Source organism: Achroia grisella, unplaced genomic scaffold (assembly GCF_030625045.1).
Source record: "Achroia grisella isolate CSIRO2021 unplaced genomic scaffold, CSIRO_AGI_Agris_v1 utg770, whole genome shotgun sequence".
Taxonomy (NCBI): domain Eukaryota; kingdom Metazoa; phylum Arthropoda; class Insecta; order Lepidoptera; family Pyralidae; genus Achroia; species Achroia grisella.
The window spans coordinates 2,748,046-2,770,264 of NW_026713016.1; the positions used below are offsets into that span (position 1 = coordinate 2,748,046).

General features: G+C 32.3%; 3 protein-coding genes across 4 annotated transcripts in view; 1 reads left to right on the plus strand and 2 right to left on the minus strand.

Moving 5' to 3' along the window:
- Positions 1–4,905, minus strand: part of LOC131850450 (protein Lilipod) — a 28,953-nt gene extending 24,048 nt beyond the window's left edge. The window contains exons 1-4 of the mRNA XM_059200669.1: positions 4,537–4,905; positions 3,832–4,096; positions 2,554–2,781; positions 1,502–1,567 (exon numbers count right to left, since the gene is read on the minus strand). Of these exons, the coding sequence (XP_059056652.1) occupies positions 1,502–1,567; positions 2,554–2,781; positions 3,832–4,096; positions 4,537–4,599 (622 nt within the window). The 5' untranslated portion in view covers positions 4,600–4,905. The remainder of the gene's footprint in view (positions 1–1,501; positions 1,568–2,553; positions 2,782–3,831; positions 4,097–4,536) is intronic.
- Positions 4,906–5,796: 891 nt separating this feature from the next.
- LOC131850528 (DNA polymerase zeta catalytic subunit) lies at positions 5,797–19,159 on the plus strand. Of its 2 annotated transcripts, XM_059200777.1 has the most exons (20): positions 5,797–6,076; positions 6,188–6,309; positions 6,689–6,817; positions 7,269–7,363; positions 7,604–8,394; positions 8,613–8,793; positions 8,990–9,084; positions 9,167–10,278; positions 10,989–11,105; positions 11,396–12,080; positions 12,167–12,358; positions 12,764–12,884; positions 13,149–13,393; positions 13,628–13,788; positions 14,676–14,813; positions 15,199–15,336; positions 15,736–15,926; positions 17,792–18,016; positions 18,148–18,370; positions 18,733–19,159. In XM_059200777.1, the coding sequence occupies exons 1-20, from the start codon at positions 6,061–6,063 to the stop codon at positions 18,892–18,894; spliced, it is 5,139 nt and encodes a 1,712-aa protein (XP_059056760.1). In that variant the 5' UTR covers positions 5,797–6,060; the 3' UTR covers positions 18,895–19,159. The 2 variants fall into 2 exon arrangements, with proteins under 2 accessions (XP_059056760.1, XP_059056759.1); XM_059200776.1 differs by lacking the exons at positions 5,797–6,076; positions 6,188–6,309; positions 6,689–6,817; positions 18,148–18,370; positions 18,733–19,159 and having other exon boundaries at positions 7,271–7,363; positions 17,748–17,884.
- Positions 19,160–19,309: 150 nt separating this feature from the next.
- Positions 19,310–22,124, minus strand: LOC131850537 (uncharacterized). Its single transcript, XM_059200789.1, has 5 exons — positions 21,477–22,124; positions 20,690–20,812; positions 20,450–20,596; positions 19,997–20,218; positions 19,310–19,607 (listed from the first exon to the last, which is right to left on the minus strand). Exons 1-5 carry the CDS (start codon positions 21,933–21,935, stop codon positions 19,335–19,337), a joined length of 1,224 nt encoding a protein of 407 aa, XP_059056772.1. The 5' UTR covers positions 21,936–22,124; the 3' UTR covers positions 19,310–19,334.
- Positions 22,125–22,219: the final 95 nt, after the last annotated feature.

Below are 22,219 nucleotides of genomic sequence, written 5' to 3' on the forward strand. Positions count from 1 at the left end.
CTTACTAATATTTACTAATAATATAAATGCGAAAGTAACTCTGTCTGTCTGTCTCGCTTTTAAGCCAAAACTACTGAACCGATTTAAATGAAACTTGGTACACACATAGAACAGAAACTGAGAAAGGACACAGGCTACTTTTTAATGCGAGAAAAGAGTTGTAAGGGATCGAAATGGGAGATAAATATTTGTATGGAAGTATCGTCATTTTTAATGTTAGAAGCTTTAAACTTATTTTTAGGCTGTTGATTAAATATAAATAAATATGACGTATAAAGTTTGTAAATATGTTACCCTTAAGGGATTAAAATAAAGAGGAGATGAAAGTTTGTATAGAAATTAGGCATGTTTGAAGCTAGAATCTTTTTTTCTTTAATTGGTCAAGGTCAGTATAACTTGTGTACGAATTCGTAAGCACATCTAGTCAAACATAAAATTATATCCAACAGTAGATAACAAATGCTTTCGACTTGGACTTTATCTGAGATTAACAGTTTTCTACTTAGTACCTACTAGGAAGGCGATAGATAGATACTATAACTGCACTAACAAAGGTCGTTGACCAACAGAAGGCCTCTAATGATACCTACGCAATGTTTTTTGCCAAACGGCAAGTGCATTTTATAGCTATTTAAGTACTATACACATTATAAAACAAAGATACCGCCGCGACTGTCTGTATATTTGTGATAATCTCGGAAACCACTGAACGGAGTTCTATGCAGTTCTGAACCATAAATAGAATCATTTCTGGAGCAGATTTCGCTTTCGCGTAAATTAATTAAAATACCGTCGCGTCGGTTGTAATATTATAGAATATAAGTGCATGCATATTAAACTCTATTATTTTCTTAGTTTTAATATACGAACTCTTAAGAAATATAAACAATGTTAGTTCGCTGTTTGTATTATATTTTAAAACATCGATTATGATGTCTGTTTAATATCAGATACTGATAGGATTAACTGATAAATATATAATCTATCATAAATTATTTGCGTATATCTCACATTATATCGTTTGTATGCAGTCTTAGTTCAGACATTAAGCAATAACCGGCATTAGGCTCGCCCCCTGCCACGTTGCATTCCAATATACCCAGCAGAAATGTTGGTATGTCAAGTATTGGTTTCTCCTCAACATTGACATTTGATAATGCCTTTTTTTAATCGTGTGGAAAAAATATTCTAAGGACCGTTCCCTCGCCGGTGACGCCGGTGATTAGGCGGTGAACCCACTAAAAACCGCACTATGAACCTACAACAGCCATTGGCGAAGTCACGACTCACGAGGTCGCGTTAGAATAACTTCCGCGGATAATAACTGCCTATCCCCAGGTTATAATTTCTAAAAACAGTGTATCTTTCGTTACCAGCTTGAGACTCTATAATTTGAAAATTTAAAGCTGATTTGTAGCATCATGTCATATTATTACCATATAGTAGAGACCACAAATTATTCTCTAACTTAACACTTAACACTCTGTACACACGGACTTACCTAGCAGCATCAGAACACCAACGAATGACACGCACGAATACAGGAAAGGTAAATATGTCCACAGATCTGTCAACAAAAAAGAATAAGTTAGATACCATTAAACTAATAAACTTTTATCATTATGCCATAATCCTTCCTTAAAATCTTTATATAATTTCCGGGATACGTTAGGAGGGAACTTTCCCAATAGAGGTAGATTTTGTACTCCTGCGTAGGTATTTTATTTCTACTACCAATTATCCGATACGGACTAGACCGATTTAAAAATAGGCCATTATACAGTTTTAATCATTTACCACCGCGAAACCGATGTTGACGTAATGTAAGTAAATAATACAAAAATACATTTCGCAATGCAAAATTCAGGTATACAAAATAATACTCATAAATACAAATATTTGTATAGTGCGAGGAATCGAACTTGCGACTATCGGAAATAAGGCAGTCTGCTACATCGCTAGACCATAGGCCGTTCGAAATTATCATGTATCTGTTACAATTGAACATAATTAGTTTTCACAAAGGTCCAGGTGCTTGATATAGTACAAATAAAAACCAGGAGGCTAACTACTATCAATATCAAAAACTACTATTGTAAAACTGTCACTTCCTGCGCCCAGGCGCCTAAAGACCACACCCTACTAACATTGACTTACAAACAAACCTATTACGCTCCTCTTCACGCACAATTGACTACTGATAATACATTGTTCAATGTCTTGCTATAACTCTAATATTATAAATTCTATATGTATTAGACGACAGACATAGGCTTAACTTTGTATAAAAAGAAAGTCGCGAGTGACGCAAATACTTCTTCTTTATTAATCTTCAAATTTATTTATTATTCTCCCATTTTTATGTATAGTGTACTTTTATGTTGTAAACAGAATACAGCCTGCAAAGCGATGTTGTTGCTGAGAAAGATCAGTTCCATGGAAATCACTTTATACGAAGTCAGTGGTTAACAGTATATGTCATATACTTTTTTATCTTATTAAATAAATCTGGCACATAATGTAAATAATATTATGATATACAATATTACTTACTAAGTAAAGCATCAATACTGGAGCGGTCTCCTTTCAACCATGCTGAGATTACATAAGCCAGGCCTAACATGGCCACACCGAGTAAAGCCAAGACAATAAATGTCTCATACACTCGTCCTCTTAGCCCCCTGCATCCAGGGAAACCGGATGACTCGGAAAATAGATATGCAAAAGGCAGGAATACAAACATTGACAGATTTGAGAATAGAAACACATGATTCCATAGGCCTGTAACAAAAAAAACCATTATTAGTTATGTAGCACACATAAGGATTCTACACATATTCATCATAATGTTGACATGGAGACATACACAAGACAATATATGTAATTTGTTTTGAGCTTGGTTTTGGTTATAATTTTGGCACACTTTTGCATGATAACTTTTTATTACTGTTCTTACCAACTGGATTGCCTAGCTACTTCAGTTGAAAAGAATTGACATGAAACTCAACTGGTCCATTTTTTTATGTTAATATTTTTATTAATCAATTTCTATCTTAAAACCAATAACAGCATTAAAATAGTATATATGTGTAACATATTTATATTATTGATAATTCCTTGTCTGAACAGGTAAAACTAGGCTGTCTCTCCAATAATTGTTAACAATAGGCTTTATTCATCATTATGTTCATAAGTATATATAATAAATAAATTTAAAAATATCTGTGAGAAATCTTGTCTTAACATATTTCATAGGAAAGTGCATGTGTCTCTGCACTCAAACATATAGATGCCATTGAATTTAAACATCAGTGATTTCACACTTCTGCATACAATTGCTCTGTTGGCAGAGGTTTGTTTGCAGAGCTGTAACCAATTTGCCATGCTGCATCAAATAAATACATTTCTGTTATTTAATTGGAAAATTTATATTACAGAAGTTAATTTTTTATATAATGTGTAATTATTTCACATTTCTTAGTACATATCTTTATTAAAACATTTAATTATTACTACATAAAGAAAATAAGCCTTTGAATTCCATTAAATATGATAAATGCTGTTAGACAGTTTTTATTATAATTAGTTAGATCTGTCTTATTATTTGAGATATTACTTTAGTTTATATTGATAATTATTATAACATAAACATAGTAAATATTTATAGTAATGGATATCTGTGATAGTTTTGAAGTAATTAAGTAATATTAATGTATCTAGTAATGAATAATACTTAATAACCATTTATATACCAAATAAATTAGTGAGGACAGAGTGTTGTATATTTCAGCTTATTATAAATAAGTATGTAATGAAATAAATATGAATTACCTTGTATCAATGAACTGTTAAGCCACTTCACATAATAACTATTCGGGTATAGTAACAGCACTTCATTACTGACTATTGACACAGGCAGCAATAGTGCTGATCCCAGTGATACGGCTAGAGCAAAAGTGCACAGCCACAGGCTTATGCGGTAAACCTTCACCTCATCTTCATCTGCTGTAAGACAGTCCTCACTATCACGCTGTCTAAACTTCTCAATCACCATAAATGAGAAGAGGTAAAGTAAAATGAAGAGTAGCAGGAAAATCTAAAAGAATTCATTATATTTACCACAAGAATAATTCATAATTTAAATACAGAAATTGACACTTAGAATTTTGGAACTAATTGAAATTTTGAGGTAGTAAATAATTCAGTAATTATTTCAATTTCACCTTTTAAGTACATCTGATGTTTTTAAATGTCAGTTAATAACTGTATAATATAAAAAATATATAATAACTTTTAGTGTTTTTAAGTTTATAAGATACACAACAGGTTGAAATATTCATTTCGACAGTTAAGTACCAATTCAATTGAAAATAAGAAAAAAATGTTTAATGTTCATAACTTGTACAAACAATGTGAAATATTGTATGAATATTACGAGGTCCCGAAACATTGTCTAGACAATAGACCCGACACACAACAAAGAGTGCAATAGTTATTTTTTTATTTATATTAAATGAAGAAAAAAGATAAACTCACAATCTGCTCTCTGACATTGTTATGAAATATCTGCTCCCGTAAATCCGCTTCTTCATCATCCATCGTCCATATGACAGAGAAATTATCTCTTAATTGTTATTGAATTTTCTTCTAAAGCTTCCACGTTAGAGTAACACTTCATTTTTCCGACAAATTCATAATATTACAAATGGAACGATCACTTAACACTGACTCTGTTAACACAATATGAACCAAACTAAATTACATTGTATTCATTTTACAAAACCTTTACTTTTAGGTTTTTAAATCATTACAAATTTATATTAATACGAGAAACTCAACAGATAGATTTTTTTCAAAGAAACACGAACACGACAACACCAAATTTAATCACAATACAAAATAAATTACTTTATACTAGGCTTGTAAAAATGTCGATAAATCAATCTGCTTTGACATAACGACGTACACTCATCGATACTCGTTTATACTCCAATAATTCGATATATCTGTGGGGTCGGTAACAATAAATATATAAATAAAATAGACCCTCAACTAATAATTGGTATATTGAAAAGAATAATATTAACAATAGATTATCTTAAAAAAAAAAATATATATATATATAGAACAGAGCTGTATAAGGCGAGTGAGGTGAGAATATTTTATATGTGAAATGGGGAACGTGTCTGTCTTGTCTGTAAGTAGCCAGTTGTCATGAACATAGGTAATTATGTGAAATGATTATAATACAAATATGTACAGTACACCATTTATCAATGATTTAACTTTTACAATATTAGTTTTTTTAAAATGCCAATTCCAACACCAGCAAAATTAGATCGAAGTCGTGGGAATTCATATATTTTGGAGTTAGTGCAAAATAAGTTAAACAGTTTACCAAAGTGTAACGCTCTGTTTGACAATTCACTTAAGGACTGTAAGGTGATAATATTTTGTAACTACTCCGTATCTATAAAAAATTCAATTAGCTATTCGAGAAACATATAAAAATAGTATATCTTAAAATTCATAGACACTGTGTTATATCGATTAGTAGGCTAATAGATTTCATAAAGATTTAAAATAAATATCGACATATCGATATTTCTTCCATTTTGAAATACCTAATTGAATTGTGATTAAGACAGGTGTGATTAGGACAATGGGATGACGTTAGTGACATACCTGCGGGGTTGCAAGCCTTAAAATTTCTGTTCTTATAAAGGAGTTAAAAATTATCGAAATTTCTTTCTGACAGGCCGACTAATAAAAAAAATATAAACAGTCTCATTATTAATACCTATGCCGTAATAAGCACGTAATTTTTTCGCGTAATTCACTAAAAGCTCTCAAATCTGTCATATTTGTTCAAATTTATATCCAAGAAATAATGAAAATGAAAATAGACTAATGAGTGTACTATAGAGAAAATATTTATATTTCACAGATTTTGCTTTGCGAGTTTGCGGTATTTTTAACTTTTTTCATAGTTTTCAAAGGGAATTTAATAAGTTAGTTCCAAAACAATACAGACAGGTTTTCTTACAATAATAAACTATTATGAGCCACTCAAGCTGTAAGTAATTATCATACTACCGATGTTCTTAGTCGCTACATTCTTGTTATCAGTAAAATATTTTTAAAATTAATGTGGTAAACAATGATACATATACGTTATTTTTTACAGCTACAAATCTACCAAAAGCAGATTTTTCTGTTCGTATAGCTGTTTGTGATCATTATCTGACTAGACCTGATCCAAACCTTGACGTTATTTATTCAGACTTCAGAGGAGCTGACATAAAACAGGTATTAACTTGTTCATAACTGTAAACTAATTTTATAAAAACATTTTCCTTATTTGAACATAGAATAACTAAAACAATAACATATACATTTTCGCTCTGGTGCTCATAACTTTGCGAATATTGTATGTATTGTTTATATATACCCTATGCCACACTTTTATAATGGTTCACATGCTCTATTCCTTGTATAGTGCAAACATTTGCATTCTTGAGTATGATTGTTTGTGACAGTCTGAGTGTTTCTGTATATATTATGTATGTATCTACAAAAAAGTATCTAATTATTTATATAAGCATTCTAGTACTCATAACACAAGCTCTGCTTACCGTGGGAATGGATGGTGCTGTGTTAATTGTCCAAAGTTATTTATTTTTTATAGGTTCCGATTCTGAGGATATTTGGTCCTGCATCAGATGGTTATAAAGCATGTATTCATGTGCATGGTGTGTTCCCATACTTCTATGTACCATGCCCATCAACAAATCCTGAACCTCAGTTACTCTATCAGGTATGTACTTTTTTATGTTTATAAATTTTATCCTTTAATCCTTCTTATTATAATAATTATAAACTATATGTAATGTTCAACTGTACAGCTAACAGCCCAATAGGGGCACTATTGGAGAAAGCCAGCCCAAAATAGAGTACATTGGAAAAAATTAGAGAAGGCATTTGCTAAAGGACAATGTGTATTGCGGGATATAATATAATTAATAAAATACATATTTAAATCAAAATAATGAATGATTGTGTACTTATAATAGTAAAAATAAAAATTGTATATTGTAAAATTTGAAACAACTAACATATGTAACAAAGACAAAAAAAAGTAATGCAAAGTGCAGAGAGGCTTCTTTATCTTTATATTATATGTGACCCACTAAATAAACAGACTATTTTTGTGATGCAAGAAAAAAGGATTTTTAAGTTTGAATCAATGTTGTAAAATATATTTTCAGATTGCGGCCAGCTTGGATAAAGCTTTAAACATTGCATTAAAACAGGCAACATCAACAAACCAACATGTATACAGAATATCAATGGTTAAAGGATTGTAAGTAAATTTACATTAATTTTTTAAAATAAGCATAATCAATTTACATCTTAAGGGTTTGACATGGTATCTTTTACACACAGACATGGTGTCTATGGTAACCATTCATAATTGATTGAATCCAGTGTAGTCATAGAAATATACATACCCACAAATTTATCTATATTCTATGCTATATGGTAAGGAAATTCAAGTACATTCGGAAAAGGCAGTATTATACTTATTACATTTTATTTTCAGACCATTTTATGGATTCCATGACAAAAACCATTTATATCTCAAGATTTTTTTGTACAGTCCTAATTTGATTAAACAAGCTGTTGAACTCTGTAGTAATGGAGCTATACTTGGACATGTGTTACAACCACATGAGTCCCATCTTAACTTCACTCTCCAATTTTTTATTGATTTCAATCTTTTTGGTATGAGCTATATTGATTTACAAAATGTAAAATTTCGTAAATCAGGATTATCACAAAGTAGTAATGAACCAGTACAGAGTGTTGATGATGGGTCTTTGAAACCTGAAAGCATATGTTTTTATGAAGCAGACTGTGTTGCTTCTCATATTATTAACAGACAAAGAATAGGTAAAGGAGATGGAATAGAAAATCCTGGACTTGAAGAAGTATGGAATCAAGAGAATGAAAGACGAAAACAATTAAATATATCTATAGCCTCAAAATCTTTGTCTCAAGCCAGAATTGGCTCAGACGAGACTGAATCACACTATAAATACCAGCAAATGTGTTTAATTAAAATGACTGGTGATATAGATAAACCTGTGCAAACTGAGCATGAAGTTCATACAGAATCAGAAAAAATATATTATCCAGCTGAAAGTTTAGAAGGTTCACAATTTATCGATGCAGTGGATGTGAGTATACATTTACCTCAGAACCAGGTTGCTATTAGTTTTAATGAGACTTTAAGGGGAAGCTTGGATGAAACTCTCACAGTAGACTTGGATGAAACCATTGTTGATGAAGATGTTGCTTTGAATTGTAGTTTGCATTATAGTCAGGTATTATGTAAGTAAATAAATAGTTAATTATTTAATTATAAAAGTAAGATACATGGAATAAATATGTAAATTGTAACAAAATAAATAAATTGTAGTGTCTATAATAAAATAAAAATACAAAGGAAATATTTCAAAATAAAGAAGCAATTAATGGTGGACTCTGTTATATATATTTGTTAGATATGTATTTTTTGTCTAGTTCTAAAATAAATTTATTGATTACAGTAAACAATGAAGATTTAGATCTAGTAGACATGTTACAAGATATGGATGATAATGTGAAGGATGAAGACAGTGTGATACAAACTCCAGCAGAATCTAACAAAGATGTAGAGGCTGAATTAGATGATTTTGAATATTCACAAATATTTGATGAAGAAGCTGTACTTACACAATTATTTAAAAAGTAAATCAATCTCATTTTTATTGACTAATAATCACTAATTATAAGGTTTTTCTTTTAATAATAATCAGTAAATTGAAATATACATTTATCAGTTCTGAACTGTTTTCGTATTATATGATATTATGTAAAGCTAAGACATTTTACTTAAATTTCAATAATTTGTTATGTTACAACAGATTTTTAATATTGTTTACAGCAGTGATACTAGTGAAGAAAATTCAACTGAATGGAATGATTCATTTTGGGATGGTGCAGATATTCCACAACTTGATGGAACATGCGATGATGATCGTAAGTGTGTTATTTAAATAAAAAAAAAACTATATTGGATTTGTGAGAAGCATGTGCTTAAAAACATTTTAAAATTTTTTAGATGTTAAAAAAGTAAGAAAAAGAAAAATGAGATCAATGAAACTTGGATTATCACGCCCTAAGAAAAATCGTGACAAAAATGATCATAAAGGAAATCCTTCCTTAGATGTGAATGATATAGCGGAGATTAATGATTCACAGGAACCTGTACATAATATATGTAGTGTGCATCTTAAACAATCAATAAAATCAGAACTTGAAACCAAGTTAGAAAATTCTGAAGTGGATGCTAAAGAGGAAGATGTTAAATATAAAATAGAAACTGGATCTATTGCAGAACTTGTTAACAAAATATCAATAAAACAAGAAGCTGCTGATTTTTATGACATGCAAAATAATTTTATACCTGCAGCTGGATCCTCATCAGTGCAAAATATTAAAGATATCTCTGTTAATAAATCTTTCGAATCCTCTCCTGATGACAATAATGTCGGATTTATAAGTTTTTATGACACTTCAAAATTTTTTGATGTGTCCGAAGAAAGTATTAATATATCTGTTGAAAATGTTATAAAAAAGCATAATGAAATAATTTCCGATCGTTATGATATTAAGGGATATTCTAGAACAAGTGAATCGAAAGATAATAATTGTATTATATTGACCCCAAAAATAAGACCACCTACAATGAAACATGTTGTGTCTAGTCTTGAAAAGTATAGCATTCCTAAAGTAAAACATCCTCAACCATACTACTCAGATCCCAAAGATGTTGGCGATAGAGTTGAAATTGGCCAAATGATAATAAAGTTACATAGCAAGGTAGCTAGAGACCAGAAACCCTACGATAGAGTGCTTGATACTACGAGCATAGAGGAATGGCGCCATATGTTATTTTTACAGACGAATGACATGTCTGAGGAGTCTTCCAAACCTGAAGCTCTAAAATTATTGTTAGCTGGAAATAAGGCAACTATATTAGAACCTTTAAAAACGCCACCAACAAGGAGCCAAGTTATGAAATGGATACAAAACCAAAAACAAGAAGAGCTTAAAAAGCACACAATTCAAAATGTTCATGTAGCTAAAAATTTGGACGAGATAGATAATTCCCAAATAATAGGACTACACGAAGATACAATTAATACTAATGTTAGCTTAGAGTGTGATAAGGTAGATATAAATTTGCTTACCTATTTCTTCTGAAAAATATATTACAGGAATATTAACAATTATAAACAAAATTTGCATGTACATTCCATTCTTTCAAAAAGCTAGCAAACTGACTAATCATGACAATAGTACTATGAAGTCACGAGATAAATCCGTGTCATATAATGTTTACTAAAAATATAAGTAATGTAAGCAAATAAACTCCCTATTGAATAAAAAACCCTTTGTGCGTAAGAAAATATGAATTTTATGGAATATATTACTTATTTTTTTTTACATTAGGTAACATATAACAATTTTTGTATATAACAACGGACTACTCTAATGCTGTTGGCCGCAGTTGGCCTTTACTGCTTCACCGGACGTTAGGGGGCGAGTGCAGATGGCACTCCAAACCCGCGGAAGGACTTATGGAGCGGCTGAAGGCCAACTCCTGCTTGACGGATACGACTTTAGTCTGAGGGCACCACTAGGGGTTCGAACCTCGGCTCAAGCCGTCGTAATTTCGATCCCCGTTTGAATTGGACGGGGGATCGATCGGAGGGACGCCCGGGGGCGCCGGTGAGGTATAACAATGTAGTTATGAGAAATAGTAAGAAAAAAAATTTTATATTTATTACCTTTCAATGTTACATACATTCATTGATTTTTACTGTCAAAAGAATCTAAGTTTAGTAGTTACATTTATTCAAAACAAAATATCATTGCAGGAAAAGCTGAATGAAATCAATAGTCTCCAAGTGACAATGCAACCCAATGGCTCCTTCTTATGTTTTGGAACCAACGAAACTCAAAGTGATAGTATTTTAGATAGCCCATCAGTGGAAGTAAGTTACTAAAATTAATATACTTGAGTTATAATTAAAATATATAAAAATTACACTTGAATCTTTGCTACTCAATGGCTTAGAAATTGTTAACAACATATAAAGATAATTTATGAAGTTAATAAAAAATATTTTAATATAAACGGATTTGATAACAACCTCTCTAAAATATTAATCATTCAACGCTTCCAACACTAATGCTATTTATTTTGTAGTTAATTAATATATGATACAGTTAATAAAAAATATAGTTTTGTATGTTAAGCAGAAGTATGTGTTGTTTTACCCAGGTGAATTTCCTTACTCTGATGCTCACTGAAGTATTCACAACTGTAAGAGGTGATTTACATCCTGATCCATCAGTAGACACTATACAAGCAATATTCATAATGGTCACAAATGATTGTCCTGCAGACCATTCACTTGTCAAATCGACCACAGAAATAATAGTCGTTGATAATACACCACCACCAAATTTATTAGATAGATGTATTTTCAAGGCTAATATAACATATGTAAATAGTGAAAATGATATTCTTAATAAGCTTATTGAATTAGTAAAGAAACATGACCCCGATATAATGTGTGGGTATGAGATAGATATGAAATCTTGGGGTTTTATATTGGAGAGAGCTCAAGTTTTAGGAATGGAAATGGTCAGAGAAATATCTAGAATAACAGCGAAATACAGGCAAAAACGATGGAGGAGTGAAGATAAGGATTTCGAAGGAAAAATAATTGGGAGGATTACATTCAATGTTTGGCGCTTGTTTCGTCATGAGCTAGCGCTTTCTAGCTACAGTTTTGAGAATTGTATGTACCAAGTACTGAATGAAAGAGTACCCGAGTTTAGCTTTGCTCAATTAGCGGCGTGGTGGAATGAAGAATCTAGGATACTTAGATGGATAACAGTAGAATATTATATGACGAGATTGTCTGGTACTGTTCGAATGTTAGAGAAATTAGACATAATAAGTGAGTATTTACATTAATTCTTTTTTTCCTTTAGTTGTATAAGAGCTCTATAATGTAAATTGATTTTGTTTATTATTGTTTACTAGACCGCACATCTGAGCTTGCTCGGCTTTTTGGCCTGCAATGGTGGGAGGTGCTTTCCCGCGGTTCTCAATTCCGAGTGGAGTCATTAATGTTGCGCGCCGCTCGTCCCTTGAACCTCATAGCGCTATCGCCGACAGTCAAACAGAGGGCCAGTATGCGAGCACCTGAATGTCTACCACTTATATTTGAACCAGGTATGTACTATAAAACAATTTTATATAATATTACAGATATTTATTACAAAATTTTTTTGTTTAATTTTCTTAATCTGTAAAAAAAGTGTAAAAAAATGCATTGCTATTCTTATAACATTAGTCTCATACTTCCACTACATTCTTTTAGACATCAATCACTCATAATTACACTTTTTTAAATATGAATAATATAGCTACAATATAGTTCCACTTAAGATTAATGAGACTTGTTTATCTTTATGTTTGATTTTAATCTAAATTATAACACTTTCTTAAACCTTTCTACATTGTTGGCAATACATACCCCTGCATATAGTGCCCCCGTCTTATAGATGACATAGGCTACACTATCGGATAGATTCTATGCCTATTTACCTCATTTGTATTTATCAATTTTTTTTACAGAATCTCGCTTCTACTCTGATCCTGTTATTGTACTGGACTTCCAAAGTCTGTACCCTTCGATGATGATTGCTTACAACTATTGTTTCTCTACTTGCATCGGCCGTGTTCAGAATATAAATGGGTATGTTTTTTATATTCCTTTTATGTTTATATTACAATTACTACATTATTATTACAATTCCAATGGTCGCGGTTTCGATTCCTCGCACGGTACAAACGTTCATGAATCGGTTTGGTTATTTTCCATGTATATCATGTATGTATTAAAAATATATATCTCAGTATTTCTATTAGTTGTCTAGTATCCATAACACAACCTTGGAACTAGATGGTGTTATGTGAATTGTCCAGAGTTATTATTATTAATTGAACGTCATTTCTCCAGTGATTCCGCTTACGAATTCGGCGCATGGCGTTTACGGATACCGAAAACAAAGCTAGAAACCTTAATAAAGAACGGCCTAGTGCACTGGTCTCCGGTTGGTGTTGGTTTCGTGAAGACATCTGTCCGTCGCGGAGTTCTACCAGCACTCTTAAGAAGAATTCTAGCTGCTAGGCAAGCCGTTAAGAAAAATATGAAGGTGCAGACAGATGAGGCAATCAAAAAGGCTATGCATTCGAGGCAGCTGGGTAAGTTTGATAATTATTTCAATTTGATAAGCTATGTCAGAGCCAACATGTTCACTATTATGAACCTAAGCTCCTAAATATATATTTTTTACCAACATTAAGTACATTTTTTTAAAAGATCTAAATTGATTTTGGGTATTTTGTCACCAAACATGTCAACACCTGTTTTAATAAATAGTTCCCTCTCTCCTCGATTACCTAGTTCTAATTTTATTGTTGTTGTGGATATTTTAGGTTTGAAACTAATAGCAAACGTAACATATGGATATACAGCGGCTAACTTCAGCGGCCGTATGCCATGCGTGGAGGTGGGAGACAGTGTCGTCTCTAAGGGCAGGGAGACCTTAGAACGAGCTATAAAGCTGGTTCGCGACAATAAGCAGTGGAATGCCAAGGTATGTATGAACAATTTTATTATTATTATGAATGCTTAACAACTGTTACCCGCGCCATCGTCTGTTTTTTATTAAATTAAAGATAGCCTTCGTTTGTCCTTGCGGTACAATCTTGATATTAGATTTCATTATGATCCGTTTAGCCTTTTGCCTTGAAAAGTTAATAATAAGGCAGTTTCTGTTTCGAATTTATACAGAGCTTGTGTTACATTTTATTTATTTATTCATTTATTTCAGGCAACTAGGCCCATATTATAAATACCTTATAGACTAACATACATATAATATAATATTTAAAAACTAATACAATGATATTGTCTGTGTGATCACGGCACTGAAGACGGCAATCTGCCACGGTAGCGCCGATATACCACACCTTTCGGCCAGTAGTCCTCTTTCATGAAGGTGGGCAGCAAGTCGGTGGGGACCAGGGCCACAAACGCTTTGAAACTCGCGTTGTGACTCGACTTCAGCTACGTTACCATCAATGTCAGGTTACTCTTGGTAAGAATATAATCGACAATGTCCTGTCCTTAGTGGCGTAATGTAGACGGGACAGGTACATCGTCGTGGTCGGTGTAGCAGCACATATAAGTACTTGACAACTGATATACATTAATTAAAATAATATTTTTAAATTAGATATATAATATACACGATAACACCACCGCTTTAATTCCGATGGTCACGGGTTTGAGTCCTTGCACGGTACAAACATTTGTATTCATGAGTATGACTGTTTGTATCAGTCTGAGTGTTTTCTATGTGTTATTATGTATGTATGTACAAAAAATATATAAATCATAAGTATTTAGCTAGTCCCACTAGATGACGTTGTTGAATTGCCCATGGATATTATTATTTTTATTTGTTTATACACAATACAGGTTATCTATGGCGATACGGACTCGATGTTCGTGCTTGTACCGGGAGGGACGCGTGCTGAGGCGTTCGCGCTCGGACAACAGATAGCAGACGCTGTCACAGCTGACAACCCGTCACCAGTTGTACTTAAGCTAGAAAAGGTAAGTTATAACAGCGTTATACTTTTTTATATTTAAATAATTTATTAATAAATTTTTGTATAATAGACGGACTTTATGCTAATAGCATTCTCTACCAGACAACCTTAGGAAGTGCGGAGGTACTCGAAGGAGGTTTACTTTATAAAATTATTAAATAATGTATGATATAGGTATATGTATAATAGTATACATAATAAAATACTACATACAAAGATATATATTAGATATATAGATTTATATATATAGTAGTCTGGAAGTAATTGCATAGGGACCATTTTTGTTTCACTTTATATATTTTAGTATAAATAATACAAGCTTCTACAAAATCAGCCAATGTCTGTTTGTTCATTATTATTAATATATTGCTTGGTATTGTCCTTTAAAGGTGTACCAACCGTGTATCTTGCAAACGAAAAAGCGTTACGTGGGATATATGTACGAGAATCCCGATCAAGAGAAGCCTGTGTTTGAGGCTAAAGGGATAGAAACGGTACGCAGGGATGGATGTCCAGCCGGTGTCAAAGTGAGTATATCATTATCTGCTTCTTCCTTATATTCTTTTATTTATAACATTATATATATGTAGTTTGGAGTAGCTTTTTCTTTTTAAAATTGTATTAGGTATTATTTTACATATTTAACTATAGTTTTTTTTTTTACTTTTGTGTGTAATATACATTATTTATAATATTAACCGTGTTTTAACACCGGTTGTTAATAATAATAATATAAATAATGTATATATAAGAATCTAACATGTTTTGACAATATTTTCTTCTTACATTCTTTTTATGCCAAAAAATGTCCTAATCGATATTGAGTTTATTCAAATTCAATTTCAAAATATTTTTATTCATGTAGGTCTATTACAGTCTCCTATGATATGTTAAATCTGCGATTATGGTTGTTTAATTACACGCAGCTGCTGCAACAATCACTATGCGAGTTGTTCGATAGCGGCGACATGTCGCGTGTGAAGAGTATCGTGGTATCGACACTGTCGCGGCTGGCGAGCGGCACGCTGCCACTACACGAGTTGTTCTTCACCCGGGAGTACCACGGGCAGGCCGGCTACAGGCCCGGGGCCACCGCGCCGCCAAATGAGATCGCTAAGTAAAACCATTATATACAATATTTTGTTAATGTCACAAAAATTATATACTTATTTATTTACTAGATATCCGCCCGCGTGGACATAGAATATGTAGGTTATCGGTCGTTTAAAGATCCATGTTCAGTAGTGGGACGTTATATATCCTAAACCTTCCTCTTGAGTCACTCTATCTATTTTGTCTTTTAAACAAAAACGCATCAAAATCCGCGTTTTTTTTTAAGATCAAAACATACTTAGGTCTATTACATAGAAGATATGTTAATCGGAAATTGAAGCCATTTAAATGGTATTTGCAGATCAGTTGGGATCATCGATATTCTTGGTATATGAGCTAGTTGCCCGGCTGCCGTGGTCCGTGCCAGTGGTAATGGTCACTACAAAAATTGTTGTTCAATTCCTTAGTAAGGAGTCTCTGATGGGTTTACATTTAAAAAAATCATGATTGGATCATGCTTTTTATCAGAATTTTTCAAATTCAGATTTATGACCACAAATCGTATGGTAGTAGTCCAAAAGGGTTTAGTAAAAATTCCTGTGGATAATGAACTGCGTTTTCGATATTAGTCACGCTGTAATTTTTTATTTGTCTGTCTACTTTTTGAATAATAGATTATTTCGTAGATCATATTTCGTTGATTTCGCCCTAGATCACATCAAATGAAAGTGCTATCGCTATCTACCCCGATTGTATTATCTTAGCAAGTATCCTCCTACCTGTGTACCCGTACCCCAGTGACGCCCCTACATCGCATTTGGTTTATAGCTAACAGAGGAGTAGGTTTTTTTCTATTACATTACATTGTACACACATACGTGATATTTTTCGAATGGAATGTCCGAATGGAAAAATTCAAAAAGTTATATACAGGTATTGAAGCAGTCGTTAATATGAGGTAATTTATTTTGATAAGGATTAATACCAAGATAATAAAATAAAGATACTTTTCTAGCGGCGGCGCTTCAATTAAATTTATAAATAAAAAAAACATTTATTGTGACGTAACTGTGATAGATAGACACATGCCGTCGCGACACTTTTTATAGATAATGATGTGCTCTGCAAAGTTGTAGTACATAATTTTTTTTCTATCATCAATAGTTTTCGCAGCGCATGCGGTGTTAGATATTTTTTGTGCAATTTTTTACACCTTGGGTTACATTATTGGAGATTTGGTAAGGATCCCTAACTTTTTTGGAAATATAATATAGCCTATGAAACTCACGAAGTGTAGTAGTGTAGTGTAGTGTAGCTTTCTAATGGTGAAAGAATTTTTCAAATCGGTCACGTAGTTTCGGAGCCTATTCAATATAAACAAACAAACAAACTTTTCCTCTTCATAATATTAGTATGATAAATTATGTAATCATATAGATTATTCATTATTAAAATAATAAAAAAAGGATACGATAAAAGCAATGTACAAGTATATCATTAATGTTCTTATTAATTATTATCTTATGTATGTATCCCTAAGATCTACATCTTACAATACACTGGCTGTGCCCGCGGTTTCACCCGCGTAAAATTACAGCCTATATGTATCTTATTGTGATGATATTATAGCTATATTACTGTAAAGTTGAATCAAAATACGTTCAATACTTTTTGCCTGAAAGACTAACAAACACCATCGCATATTTTCGCGTTTATAATATTAATAAGATAGAAAATGTGCTTCATTACTTCTTGTCTTTCTCCCTTTCACTTTCTCCTCTCTTTCTTGCACACATCTATGTTCCCATTTCACGCAACGTTCCTCGCCATGCATATCTAATCCCACACGTATATATTCGCCGGTTACCACTTACCGCCATTTCAGTTACGTGAAAAAATCGCATATATTGAAGTGATGCGTATACGCAGGCGCGTGGCGGCGTCGGATCCGCGTGCGGTTCCTCCGCGCGGATGGCGCGTGTCGTGGGCGGTGACGGGCGGCGCCCCCGACGAGCCGCTGTGGCGGAGCGCCCGCAGCCCCCGCGACCTGCGGCGGCGGCCCGCGCCCGCCCGCACCGCGTACTACGCCGCGCGCGTGCTGCTGCCGCCGCTGCACCGCTGCCTCTCGCTGCTCGGCGTCGACGTCTTCAAGTGGTACATTTTTTTTACAAGTTCTTGTACTTGACGTTCAGTGGTCGAAGTTCTTCGACCATAATTAAATTATAACGTATTGACGTATTTACGCTAGGTCTAGTAGGAGTTTAAAGCAGGAATTATATAATCAGGTGGGCAGAACTAGGGTACAGCCGGGTGGCACAGGCTAGCAGACGAGTGGCCCCCGACGGTATCGCACGCTACATGTGGCGGCGGCGATGTGCGGTGTGCGGTGCGCGCGCCGCACGTGCTCTGTGCTCGATGTGTGCGCACTCGGGCCCCGGGGGACCCACCTCCGCTGCGCTCGCAGCGCGTCTGGCCACCGCGCATGCGCATCTACACTATTGCACATTGGTTAGTGTCATGATTCGATTTAATAGGCCTCTCGTATGAACACAAATGCAGTAGGCCGATCCCCATATGCAGTGTTAAACCAGTGATTTTGTACAAAAAGTTCAGTCTCACTTATCTTAGCTGCAAGCAGCAGCTACAGCTTGCATTGTAAAATATACTTCAATTGAAAGGTTAGTATAACAATAATTAATAATAACTACACAAGCTTTGAGCTTGTTCAGTTATTATTAATTATTTTATTTGTATTCATACATTGAAAAATGTGTAATTTAATAAGTTATAGGTCCATGACAATTACACGATCGTGAATCCATGGGTTATTTATATCTACAGGCGATCCTAATTATATTAATTTTTTATAGATATGCAATTCTTGTTGCGGTCACTCTCAGTCCTTCCACTGCGAGAACACTGAGTGTCCTGTGTTGTGGCGACGATTGACTGCACAAGAAAAATTCGCGGATATAAAGGATGTGGTCACACACTTACCATCTCAGTTCAACAATGGAAGTTTAGATTTTTGATCTAGTGAGGTCTTAATATTAACTTTTCCACTACAAATTAGTATTTTTTAAGAACAATGGAGATAGTTTATTACTGTCCTAAAGTGTCAAAATAAGAATCATGTCAAAAATAATTGAGACAAGCTATAGACACACTTTTACTTACTGATAACATTGCAAGACAAAACTAAATATGTATGTATTGCTTTTAGAAGTTTAACATTTTATATAATTATGTTGAATATGAAGTATTGCCTTTTCTCAGCATATAATCTGTGGTAATTTCATCAGTTTAATATTAAGTAAGTTAATGTACATATTTTATTGTTTGATAAAATTATGATTTCATTCAATTGTGAGGCAGTTTTAACGATAATTAATAATCAAGCTCAATATTTTATAAAAAAATATTGTTATTAAATTATATATTTTTGTATTAATAATAATAATGAATAAATTTATTATATACAAACACTATTTTTTATTATTTCTAGACTACTAACAAATTCTGGTTTGTTTATTTGCTGTGTTGCATCTTCTATATTTTTATATATAATTCTTTGTTCCTCCTTTGTGCATAAACAAACAAGTGTAATGATCACTATTCGTATCTTTGAAGCTTTCTGTTCATCCCCAGATGATACATAGAGTAATTTCAATAAAGTGGATAAAATTTTCTGATCACTCGAAAATCTCCAGATGCACCAACAATATTTTATCCACGTTTCCAGACACTGAAAATAACAATGTATACACAAAATTTCACTGGAATTGGTTAGAGAAGAATTAAATACATACATATATGATACACACATTGTTTGATGATATCATTGAATCATAAAAATTTTCCAATTTGAGGCTGTACTTATAAATTGATTGTCAGGTCATTAAGTATTTATTTATATATGTATTACTTTATAAATTTCACCTTATACATATTTATTTAATTATGTATATTTTTTACATGTCTCATTTGTATTAGTGCACCGCTATCAATCTTTCTCTCCACCACTCGTGGTTGACTGGTAGATAACACCGCAAGGTGTTAAGTCGGCCATAGGTATATTAAAGTTATATTAATAAATAAAATTGGATAATAAGTAGTAACAATGTAGGAACTTACTTCTAATACATCAGATAATAGTATCTCTCCAACAGCCTCATTGCAACACATGTCTATATTATCGCAAAGGATTGATTTTAATATTTTCTGATCCACACAGTTAACTCCTTGCATTTCAATCAAATTTGTTGTGAAATTGAACCAAGCTGCTTTTCTATACAAGTTGGCTTCTGTGTTAATTTGATCAAGTCCTCTCTTGAATATATCATCTAATTTTTTTACCTAATAAAATACTATATTTATACACATTACTAATATAAATATTCTCATGACTTATAGATGAAAAAATAAAAAATATTATTATGCATTCATAGAATATGAAGTGTATTGAAAATAACATTATACATAGTATTTAATTTTGAAACTTAGTCCTTTCTACCTTCCCTTCTAATTTCAGCAGAGAAGGGTATCCAACAAAGTAAACATAAATTTAAAAAGTCTAAACAAATGTACCTTAATTTCTGGTGGCAATATTTTCATCAACTGTAATAAACATTCCAAAGTAAGTTTAGTCACATCAATCTCTTTATCAAGTGTGATTTTGTTAAGGCTTCCATAAATAACTTCATAATAATTGCCACCTTGAAAGTTCTGGGCAGTCTGTAAGAAAAATGTAAAATAAGTTTAACAAGTAAGAGAAATTGGTTCAATAAATATATATTTTAACAAATTTAGTGTGACAGGAATACTTACCAAACATTTTAATATAATTAAACAGCTTTTTAAACCTTTTAATTTATTATTGACAATGTAGTCATCAATTAGAAGTAAACAAATTGGCATTATTTTCATTGGATTTATAACAACATTGTATTCCTGCAAAAAACAAATATTTATATTAAGTAATATTTATATATTATATTGTATAAAACGAAGTAGCTCTGGTAGGCTGAGCACTTAGATTTTAAACTAAGCAACAGACTTTAATGCAATTTTAAGCTATAGGTACAGTGATTCCAATGGAAGGTTTATATATATAATACATGTTATCAATGTGGGCAGCAAGTCATAATATGAAAAAAAGACTTGTATTCATTTTCATGATGTGGATTTTATAATAAATACTCAAAAATTATTAATAATTGGTGGGCATTAACTTAATTATTTACTGCTATTATTTAAGTTGTTGACATAATTTATTTGGACACAAAGTATTATATTATATATATTAGTACAGTATACATGAAGGTCTAACTTAGTATCATATTCCATTTTCAAATTAGTCCAGCCATTATAGTAACAAATCTGCAAGGATAAAATATAACAATACAAGTTCTGAACCTTGTCATTTACACATCCTTATTACTAATAAATTTTAAATTCTATAAGATTATAGTAAAGAATCATTATAATTTTTGCCATTCACAGTCCAAGGCCTGCCACGGAGCTTAGAATAAATTGTAATATGATTAAATATTAATACTGTTTTCTATAAATGCAAACACAACATATTGCTCAATGAAATATATAAATGGTATACCGGTATGTGTTGTACAATTGAACAATACACGTCATGTAGTGCAGGATACTTTTTAAAATCCTCCAATGTTAATTTTGTATGTAAATCCTCGAAACAAATATCAAATACTAACTGAGCATCATCAACATCCAAATGTTGCAATACAGTACTTAATTTAAAAGTGTATAAATTTTCAAATAGGTTGTTTAACTTTTCCGAACACTCCTTACTTAATTCACAGAACCAGGGGCCAATACTTTGTAATTCAAGATCTAAAATTAAAAGTTGTGACAACATGTCTGGTGCTATTTCTGATTCAGACTCATCATTTATATATTTTAATATTGTATTAAATTGAGAGGCTAGCATATCTTCTCTAAGTTTATATTCGACGTGGTTCTCACTTTGTTCGACATTTTTTGAAAGTTTTTGTAATAGACACTTCGAAATAACTTCGTCTAATTCATTCATTGTCATCATTGTGAATTCTAAATAATAAATTTCTACTGTGAATCCGAGTTATTACTAAATAAAAAGTTGGAAGTTACGGACAGATTCAATAATTATTATTTTAAATGACCAAGTAACTAAGCACTGTAGCCGATAATATATTATTTTATTTTAAAAATTTCAATACAAATATAAACAACAAAGCAATAAAAATCACATTTGAATTAAGTCAAATAACATGATACAAAACAATACAGATTTTAACTCCTTTTGTATTTCATAGTCTATTGTATTTGTCATTGTCAATGTCATAT